This window comes from Orycteropus afer, unplaced genomic scaffold (genome assembly GCF_000298275.1).
Source record: "Orycteropus afer afer isolate SDZICR_OR568_19922 unplaced genomic scaffold, OryAfe1.0 scaffold00428, whole genome shotgun sequence".
NCBI lineage: Eukaryota > Metazoa > Chordata > Mammalia > Tubulidentata > Orycteropodidae > Orycteropus > Orycteropus afer.
In genome coordinates, this window is record NW_006922015.1 from 1,987,355 (window position 1) to 1,998,565 (window position 11,211).

Consider the following 11,211-nt stretch of genomic DNA (forward strand, 5'->3'; position numbering starts at 1 on the left):
TCGCCCATCAGAAATGTTGAAGGGTTGCAAAACAATGGACACACGTCTGAGTGTTAGGTTGGCTAGATAACTCACTTGTTTCTTAATAGTCAGCTGAGGTTTGTTTTACATATCATCTGTATCCAGCAACAAAAAAAAACCCCTTCTAGAACTAGAATTTCCTTTCTGCTGATGTTGAACTGATCTCTGCTTTTTCCCAAATCTCTTTACATATAGAAAATTAAAGTACCCATAATTTATCAACACATTACGTAAATTTAATACACTTAATAAATTCAATGAGTTTCAGTTTTCTTTAAGTGAATATACTCACCTCTGCTTTTCCACTATTTGGCACTCTGCAATACACATCCCCTGTAGATGGGTCATAAGAATCTATATATGAGTTACAAGGTAAAAACTTCCCACCTATGAAATTTTCCAGAACCAAAAGTGTCTTTTCTGCAGCCATAGTAAAGAAATGCTTGGCTTTTCACCTTTGGAATCGTTCAGTTATATTGTCCCCAAGACTTTTCTTCTGCTCCAGTTAGTCTCCTCCTCTCTTCCAACTCCCATGCCTTCATTTGCAAATCATTGACCAGTGGAAGTTGACCTGAATCTCTCAGAATATCCCAATCTCCAAACTCAAAACTAAGGAAAATCTCACATATTTCACAGACTTCCGTGTGGTATGTGTTAAACATCAACATATGTGTTCATGGCGCTTTTCGCTCATCAAAAATCATCTGTATGTACCATTTTATTGGGCTCAACTGTGAACTTTTCATTGTTTATTAAGTGCCTGTCCCTGAAGCAAGTCACATGAAGATAGCCAGGACTGGGCAACATTTTTTTTTTTTTCCTGTAGTACAAAAGGTCATCATTAGTCAAAATCCACTCAATGACAACAACAGTTCATAGAACACACACAACTGCCCCACCTGAAGTAAATATTTTTACTGGCACTCTGTGGTAGAGGAGACCAAGCCTCTGAAAGGCTGAACAATTTGTCTGAGGTGACAGTGACTAAGGGATAAACCACAGTCCCTTGGTTTCCAAAACATGCTCTTTTTGCTCAATGAAGCACTACCCTTTCATCCCACAGCGGTAACTGAAGAGACGCTCCTTCTCTTCGCCCCTCATCTCTTCTTCGCCTTGGCTGCTTTCTCTCTGAAGAACTCTCCTGCTTGAAATCAGGGCTGTGGCAGCAGCTCACATCTTCCCAGATATGCTCTAAAAATGAAGCTACAAGCCGAAAATATGTCTGATATGTATCACAAAACTGAAACCAAAGACCAATCTCACTGACAGTGAATTGATTCTGACGCCCATTGGGTTTCCAAGGCTGTAAATCTTTATGGAAGCACACTACCTCATCTGTCTTCAGAGGAGTGGCTGGTGGGTTTAAACCACTGATCTTTTGATAAGCAGCTAAATGCCTTAACCACTGCACCACCAGACCTCCTCATACATCACAGATAAATAAATATCCTTATATATCCATGGATGTAAGAATATCCACAAATTGGTGAGAGAAATGCACAGCCCATTATAAAAAGTAAAGATAGGATATAAAAAAGCAGCTCATGGAAAAGAGAATACAATTCCTCAACACATGTACTGAAGGAGGTTTGGGTCTTTGTTAATCAAAACATGTGAATTACAAAGAGGTGCTATGTTTTGCAAATTAGATTGGAAAGCAGTTTTAAAGACAGATACTTCGATCTATGTGAGGACCCGGGAAAGTACAAGTTCTCTTGGGAAGCTTTACGGGGATGTTTTTTCAGAGCATTTTGTCAGTATTTAAATGTGCCTATATTTTGGCCTAACAATTGCCCTCCTAAGAATCTCTCCTACAGAATTACTTGCTTATGTGCCAGAAGGTAAGTCATAAGGACATCAATTTTTATTATAATTTTTAAAATAAAAAGAGCCCATCACTTGGTGACTATTATAATTACAGTATCCATAATAGGGTATATTACTTAGCCATTAAAAGAATGTACTGTTAAGTGAAAATAGAATGGTAGTGAACAATAAGTATGGTGTGAATTCTTATTCCTGCAAAGTGAAAAGGATCGAGGTGAGAAACAAAGGGTTTCTTTCCTTTTTGACACTGTATCCTTTTAAGTTGGTTGACTATGTTATGATGAGCCTATATTAATATAGTCTTTTTATAGTTAATTAAAAAAAAAAATAAAAGGAGCTCTGGTGGAATGGTGCCTAAGACATCTGACTGCCAACCAGAAGGCTGGCGGTTCCAGAAGGAAGATTGGGCATTCTACTTCCATAGTGACACTGCCTCGCAAACCCAAGGTTGATAAATATTGAATCGAATATTGGGTATCAGTATTCTGAAAATCATTGGTCATTTGAGGTCATTGGTGCACCTCCGTAGGTCTTCCCTGCTTCCTCCTTGCTTGGTCTCTAGGTATTCTCCAAATTTTTGTTAATCACCTATGCAAAGCAATAGGCTCTCCATTCTCTAAGGAACCAAGTTCCAGGCCTTCCTCTCGTATCTAGAAATCATGTAGGACGCTGTGCTGAGCAAAGGGTCAGTTTACTGGTCTGTTCACCTTAGCAGCTCAAAGCCTCTGCAGGTGCTTTGGAAATGTACCTCATTTTATTTAACATAAATTCTTGCAAAGGGCTCACTCTCCCCAACCAGTAAGAGGCAAGAAGGAAGTATAAAGATGAAAAAATATTTTCAGCTTAAAATTTTTAACATTTTCTCTTCCAGGTTACTTTTTCTTTTTGTTTTTTCTTACATTAATGAATTATGGTCATATTGATGTGCTTTGGTTGAAAATCTATTCAATGTTTTTTGGAAATTGCTCACATAATTAAGTATACACATACATAAATAAATTATCATAATAATATTTGCAGTCAGGAAAACAAAAACCTTGATATGCATTTCAAAGACAGAAAAGAGACTACATAGATGTTGGAAGGCTGCAAAATCACCCAGGGAGTACGGAGAACCGAGATAACCCAAATACTAGCAATGCAAGTGGCGGTTACCATTTAGACTATGACCAAAAAGGAAAAGGTGTGGTACTTGAAACTAGAAGCATGAAGGTGATCCATCCCCTTTACACCCGCAGGCAGTGCTGATACTGAGGGTGTGTGGGGTGGTTGATGCCAGGAAGGCCAAGAGCAGCCAGACAGAGGTTGGAGTAGGAGAAATAGGGTTGTGGCTGGAGAGACACTGGCAGAGCCTAAAGACAGAAGGCAGTCTGTCCTCTCCTCTCTCCCTCCGTGCTCTCTCTCTCTGTCTCTGTCTCTCTCTCACTCTGTCTCCCCTCACAGTGACAGAAAGCCAACTATCAAGAATGTGTGGGAATACAATTTGCAGACCTCAGCCCCAGCACCCCAGAGCAACGTACCAAGGCGTGAGCTTGGGGCTGAGAGGTGCTGAGTAATATAATCAGCCCATGCTGATTAAAAAGACTTTTCTCACCTGTCTGCCTGGCTTTCTTCCTCCCAGTTCTTGAGTGCTTTCTTGGCACCTTCAGAACCTATTGGAAGCCCATCCTCCTCCCAAGTGTTTTCTGCTCAAAAATAATGAGATACCCTCTCTGTCCTCAACCCTCTTGTTGTTGTTGTTGTTATGTGCCGTCGAGTCAGACCCGACTCACAGCGACCCCTCCTTGGGTTTCCGAGGCAGTATCACTACGGAAGTAGGATTGCCCAACCTTCCTTCCGAGGAGTGGCTGGTGGGTTTGAACCGCCAGCCTTCTGGTGAGCAGGCAAGTGTCTTAGCCACTATGCTACCAGAGCTCCCCCTCAACCCTCTTAGTTAAGATTTATTTCACCCAATTGTTCTAAGGAGTGTATCTACCTGGTGTAAATGTTCACCCTATATGCCTGTCTATTGTTTGGCTGGAAACTACGGGAGTGAGTTCAATTCCAGACCTGAAGGTAACTGGGGGCCATCATTTCAGGCGTTGCAGCAGGCTCTATCAGACCAGTAGCTGGCACCATCTAGTTTTTCTAGTCTCATAGTAATATAGGCTGAGATTTGCATGGTCCACCAGTCCCCCAGACCAACTGATTCCATGTGTCTTTGGTTTTCTCCATTCCTCCTTGCTTCAGACAATGAGACCAATTGTTGCATCTAGATGGCCACTTGAAACTTTTAAGAGCCCAGTCTCTACTCACCGAAGTATGATGTAGAACAATGTTCTTGTGTAATATTTTATGCTGATTGAGCTTGATGTCCCCTGGGACCAAGAAGGAAGGTTGGATATGGCCAAGAAGCTATTTTGTCCCATATTAGTTCTATTTATATGGACATTCTTATAGTTCAAACCCACCAGCCACTCCTCGGAAGGAAGGTTGGGCAATCCTACTTCCATAGTGATACTGCCTCGGAAACCCAAGGAGGGGTCGCTATGAGTCGGGGCTGACTCAACGGCAAACAACAACAACAACAACATAGCACATACAAATATGTATGAAGAAATATCATTTGCCAACCTTATATATGTTGTTGTTGTTGTTATGTGCCGTTGAGTTGCACCCGACTCATAGCGACCCCTCCTTGGGTTTCTGAGGCAGTATCACTACAGAAGTAGATTGCCCCATCTTCCTTCCAAGGAGTGGCTGGTGGGTTTGAACCGCCAGCCTTCTGGTTAGCAGTCAAGTGCCTTAGGCACTATGCTACCAGAGCTCCCTAACCTTATATATAGTCATGGGTATATTCCCTTTTGCCTACACATACCTGATCATTTAGCCTGTCGACCTATGTATCTACCTATAGATTAATGTTTGTTATTATTCATAAGGCAGTATTTATTGCATATGTAAAGGTGTTTATTTCTGTTGTTTGTGTCTCTGGTGCATCTCTCTGTGTTTTCCTTTTCCTTAGTGTTATTGTGTTAGTCACTCATTGTGTATTGACTTTCCCTTCACCCAACTCAGTACCTGTCTCTTACCTATCTAGCAATTTTCTTGCCCCTCCCCTCCCATCTCTGGTAACCAACAAAGTTTCCTTCCATATATAAACTTTTCCTTGACTTTTTAAAATAGTGGACTAATACAATATTTGTCTTTCTGTGACTGACTTATTTCACTCAGCATAATGTTCTCCAGTGAACTCTTATCTATTCCTGCCATGCCTCTTGAATATCATTCTTAGCCATGAAGTGTACTCCCATTAGCAGTAACTGCATCTGACCCACCACACCCAGTGAGTGGATTTTGTACCAAGTCCTGCAGTGAGGATGGGAAACTCAAGACCTTGTGATCAACAAAAATTATAAATGTGACATTATAAAGTATACTAATAAACAAAGGGTTGTTGTTGTTGTTGTTATGTGCCGTCGAGTCAAACCCGACTCATAGCGACCCCTCCTTGGGTTTCCGAGGCAGTATCACTACGGAAGTAGGATTGCCCAACCTTCCTTCCGAGGAGTGGCTGGTGGGTTTGAACCACCAGCCGTCTGGTTAGCAGGCAAGTATCTTAGCCACTATGCTACCAGAGCTCTAGAATATTCCATAATGGGATAGGGTGCTTCTACTTCAGAGAAAAATGCTGCTCCCTCTGAAGAGGGTGAGCCTATACCTGATTTACTCTGAAGTGTTTGGGGGTCTTGAGTGACATAAATGGTTAAGTCATTCCAGAAGTGCCTTGCACGAAAGGACTGGCAATCTGCTTCCAAAAGGTCACAGACTTGAAAACCTTGTGGAAAACTTTTACTCTGTACACTTGCAGTGGCCATGACTCACAATCAAACCAACAGCAACTAATAACAAATGTTTAGAGCTCTGAACCACCCATGTGGGTTGCAGTGCAAGATAGTGGGGTAACTTAGAGTGGTGCAGTCAATTACTTAATATGGCCCTTCTAGCCACAGTCTTCATAACTCCCACCAAATGACTGGTGAGACTATGCAAATGAGGTGGGGATTGGATAGCATGCTAATAATGTAAATGAGGATCATGGCACCCTTATGAGGTGAGACCATACAAATTAGGTGTGTGGAACCCTAGTGAGGAATTGGTCAGTTTTGCCCTCCTGCTAAGCTTAAAAGACAGCCAATTCCAAAGCAGGGGTGGGGGCAAGGTTAACTACCATCAAAAAAAAAGAGACAAGAGCAAAGCACATCCTTTGGGCCTGGGGTCCTTGCACTGGGAGCTGACTCCTAGACAGCTGTGACACCAGCAATGATGACAGATGGCAAGAAACAGTGGTGGCAGAGGCAGCAGAACCAGGAGACCCACAAAAGGCTGACAGGAGAAGATGCAATGGGCTTCAGATAATACCATATCATATCATGTTGTTGTTGTTATATGCCATTGAGTCGGCCCCGACTCATAGCAACTCCTCCTTGGGTTTCCGAGGCAGTATAGCTACGGAAGTAGGATTTTCCAACCTTCCTTCCGAGGAGTGGCTGGTGGGTTTGAACCGCCAGCCTTCTGGGTAGCAGTCAAGTGCCTTATGCACTATGCTACCAGAGCTCCTTATCATATCATATGTTAAATTAAATTTTAAAACATCCTTGCTTTTTGTGGTAGTTAAATTTGTATGTCAACTTGGCTGGGCCTGGTTGAGTGGCTGGGCAGCTGGTGGTAGTTATTCCCCATGATGAGACTGGCAATCATCTCCATGGTGGGATCTACCACAAGCAGCTGAGTAGTTGCCTTTGGGATGTGCTCTGCTTCCTGTGTATAAGGAGAAGCCTTGGGGATAGTGTCTAGCCTATGGCACGCTTGGACCCTGCATGTAGCTGTGTCATTTTTCAACAGCCTGCCATGCTCTGCCGACCTTGAGACTTACAATGGACTTAAATTAATGGCCTGCCATGTGATTTGGTAACATTGGGTCAGTGCCTTTTTACTTGTCAACCTTGGGTTTGTCAGTCTCAGCAGCTGGCAGCTGAGTGAAGAAAAGCTTCTAGCTCCAGTGGGCCGGGAGCAGTAGAGAGAGCTGAACCCCAAAGTTGAGGGGCTTTCACCCAGCTCCTAGAGCCTGGCACTTTGAATTTGGACGTAAAGCCTCCAAACTTAAGATAATGAACTCCTGTTTGTTAAGGTCATCCCATTTATGGTATATTCCTCTCAGAGTGGCACTAGGTAACCTGAACACTTTTATATGACCTTTCTAGCCATGGTCTTATAACTCCCACAAAATGATTATGGGACTAGGCAACTTGTGTGATTTATGGTCTACTGAGAGTCAGTCCATAGTCCTGCTGGGAGGATCAGGCTTTAAAATTGACAAGGAGGCTTATACAAGGGTCAGTCCCACAGAGGTCCAAAGGGATCTCACTACTACCAAGAAGTATGGAGCAGAGTGAGTTCTTTGGATTCAGGGTCTCTGCACTGAGAACCTCCCAAACCCAGAAGAGAGAGATGTAACACTTAAGACAGTGCAAGACAGTGGGAGACAGCAGTGGTGGGCTTGCCAAACCATGAAGTGAGAACTGAGCACCTTCATGCAGACTTGCCAGGAGCTAAAAGAGCTATAACGTTAGTCTGTGCAGGGCAGAGGCCTGAATGTGCCCTGTGCAGAAATTGCCCTGGATGATCCTATGCAGTGTCTTCCTACAGCAGAGCGGAGTCAGATGCCCTGGGTAGGAGGCTTGCCAGCAGAGCTAAAAGAGCTTGCTTGTGCAGGGCAAGAGGCCTGAGTGTGCCCCAGCAGGGATTGCATGTCTCCCCCTGGCCCCTAGGCAGCAGAGGACTGGGTAGTGTCATGGCAAGAGAACCCCACAAGCCCAGGTAGTGTGGTGGGTGTCAGCAGCAAAGGCCAGAGGCCCAGAGCCAAAGCAGAAGCCTCAGGAGCCAGGCAAGACCCCTGAGCAGCATGGTAGTAACAGGAGGCAATGGTGACACAAACACAGTATCCAAACTAAACCGTGGCACACCTGGACAGCAGTGACAAGGGAATGGATATGGACAGTCTGGGAAAGGGTAAGCATTTTCCCTTTGAGAATATGTTGTTATTGTTTACTGTTTGCTTTCTATAAATAATAATAATGGCTTTCATTTTCCCAACACTGTGTGTCTTATGTGTCTGGCTTGTTCACAGATGAGTGTAGCATCCATAGAATGCTTGATGCTGATGGGTGTATATGTCTCATCCCTAGCATATGAGTCTTATGGCTGCCTGCAAGTTTGTGTTTGCATGTGCAATCTAGATAGACAGCCAAGTACTTACACTTCCCAGGACTTTATGTCCTTCTCTGTCTTTAATTTTCTCTCCTACTCCAAATGTTCTATACAGGTAGTCCCTAGTTATGGCATATTTGAGTTACAACAAACAGCACTTATGACCATCAGTATATCTAGAACACTGCATCTTCCTGGGAGGAAGTTGTGGGAAAACATATGTAGTGGACATGGCAAAAATTTCTGAGTTATGAGTGTATGCTTCCAGCATTTGATCAGGATAATATTATAGAAGATATTAGTGGAAAAATTATCAAATGGCAAGAACTCTGAATTTAGATCTTCATAGCGCGCTGATGTGAAATAACCCATAGATCATGAGGAAAGGCAATTGACAGATCAGGACTGAATGGATTTTGAGGAGGAAAGAAATGCTAAAGAAGAAAGAAATAATGAGGAAGAGGAAGAAGAGAAGCTGTCAAAAAAATTTGCAGTGAAAGGATTAACTGGGGCTTCAGTTGCTTGGAAACATGGACCCAAATATTGATCGCTTTGCTAAAGTCAATAGGCAGATTCAGAAAACAGTGAGATGTTACTACGAAATGCATGAAGAAAAAGGGACCATACACACAACTCTCAGTTTTCTGACTGGAAATGCCATCCCCATTCCCAGGGATAATTCAGTGCCAGTCCCTGGGCACTGACCCCACATCTAGGGAGAGATACTGCCTTCTGTAAGGGCAAGGGACTCCTTTCCTCAGTGAAAAGTCATAGCCTAAAGCCTGGGCCCTTCCGAAAGGTGCTATATACACAGTAGGTGCTAATGATGCAACTCCAATCCTTGGTCTCTAAGGAGCTGAAAGAGCAGCGTCAGGTCAGACGGAAGACTTAAAGCTGTGTCCAGTGTGAAGGACACAGGAGGCTGCCAGGGAGGTATCTGCCTTCTCTGTCACAGTAACACTGTTCAGAGGATCACAAAAATTAAACCCAAGAAATGGGTGTTGAACTGGTATTACACAAACTGTGAAAGCAGCTACTACTACCTATCTCCACAGTATCTTGATCCATATATGTGATTAGATGCTTGGGGAAGATCGGACAGTAGAATCTGGGCCCAACAACCAAGGATAATCAGTGAAAATATGCTTTTTTACCCAATATATTCAGTGAAAAGAATTGCTCTGCAAAGTGAACTATTTGGAAGTTACTGTTCTGGTTACCTAGTGCCGCTCTGACAAGAATATACCACAAAATGGGATGTTCTTAATAAACAGGAGTTTATTCTTACAATTTGGAAGCTTTAAGTCCAAGTTCAAAGTGCCAGGCTCTATGGGCTGAATGAAAGCCCCTCAGACTTGGGGTCTAGCTCTGCCTCCTGCTCCCAGCCCACTGGAGCTAGAGGCGTTTCTTCACTCAGACAGCTGCTGGCTGCTGAGGCTGACAAGCCCAAGGCTGACAAGTAAAAAGGCACAGTCCTGGTCTTACCAAACCACACAGCAGGCCATTAACTTAAGTCCATCATAAATCCCACGGTCGGCAGAGCATAGCAGGCTGGTGAGCCACAACACAGCTACATGCAGGGTCCAAGCGTGGCATATGCTAGAAACCATTCCCAAGGCTTTTCTTTATATACAGGAAGCAGAGCACATCCCAAAGGCAGCTACTCAGCTGCTTGTGGAAGATCCCACCATGGAATTGATTGCCAGTCTCATCATGGGGAATAAGTACCACCAGCTGCCCAGCCACTCAACCAGGCCCAGCCAAGTTGACACACAAACATAATCACCACAGTTATTCTAACCCACAGTCCCTTAGAATGACTATGCACTATTTTTTTTTCTTTCCAGAATGTAACAGAGTATCAGACTCCTTCACTCCCAATTCCCAGGAAGCAGCAGATCCTGGAAGCTTCCTGAGTCCCTAATAATGTCCATTCTAACTAAAGGAAAGATTACTGAGAGTTGATTTTTATAGGAAAGGTTATACTTGGCCAATGATCAGACATTATCCAAGATATTTTATAGAATTTTGCCCAAGATATTTACAATAGAAGATGCATAGACCCTATAACATAGGCTTCTTGGTCCACACATCCAATTCACCAGGAATAAGGCCACATATTTCATTATTTCTTTATGTTGGGAGGGAGCCCTGGCCATTCATAGACCACCATTCTGAGATCAACAAGGACAGATGCAGAGAGACTTGTCCAGAGAATTCCTAAAGACAAGGCTAGTTCTAGGGAAAAGGGCTACCAGAAAGCCTACATTGACACTCTGTAAAGGTACTAAACAAACAAACAAACAAAAAAAACCAACCTCACTGCCATCACAATTCCAGCTCATAGCGACCCCCATTGGGTTTCCAAAGCAGTAAATCTTTACAGAAGTACACTGCCCCATCTTCCTTCTGCAGAGTGGCTGGTGGGTTTAAACTACCAAACTTCTGGGTAAGGGTCAAAGGCCTTAGGCACCAAGCCACCAGAGTTCCTTGTTAAGGTACTTGGAACAACAAAGCAGAGACAGAGTCTCTCTCTGGAATGTGAGACTCGAGGATAACACAAACAGCAGCCTTCCAGAAAGGCTCCCTGTTGGGGAGTGGGATTTTTAAGACAGACTTTATAAGGTACACATGAATGCTAAACCAGAAAGTGGAGAGACTGCTCTGCAACAGTCCTCCAACCACAGAACTAGGGGACCAAGTGGTGGGACTGGCTATGGAATCCACCAGGCTGTAGACAGCAGTGTTCCATGTTAGGTGAGAGAAAGACACCACCTCTGCATCACCCACATCATGCAGCTAGAGACTTAGACACATTTTAAAAAACTGAATACATTACTCTTAATATTAAAGAAAATTGTTTCATTTGTGGTGGTTAGGATAAAAAGCAAGAATTCACGTGAATGGACTAGGAAACTCTTAGGTGAAAAGTATCCGACAAAACCCCCACATCATATTTAGTGATTGTGATGGTTAAGGTTATGTGTCAACTTGGCTGGGCCATGATTCTCAGTGGTTTGGCAGGCATGATGTAGTCTGGTGGTTAAGTAATGATGTAGTCATCCCCCTTGATAAGATCTGATAATAATGTAATCAAACCCATGATGAGATATG

General features: G+C 43.3%; 1 protein-coding gene across 1 annotated transcript in view; it reads right to left on the reverse strand.

The window, feature by feature from the left end:
- The window catches only part of ALDH8A1 (aldehyde dehydrogenase 8 family member A1), a 40,565-nt gene extending 40,114 nt beyond the window's left edge, over window positions 1-451 (reverse strand). Inside the window, exon 1 of the mRNA XM_007954038.2 lies at window positions 314-451. Within this exon, the coding sequence (XP_007952229.1) occupies window positions 314-451 (138 nt within the window). The remainder of the gene's footprint in view (window positions 1-313) is intronic.
- Between the last annotated feature and the right edge of the window lie 10,760 nt (window positions 452-11,211).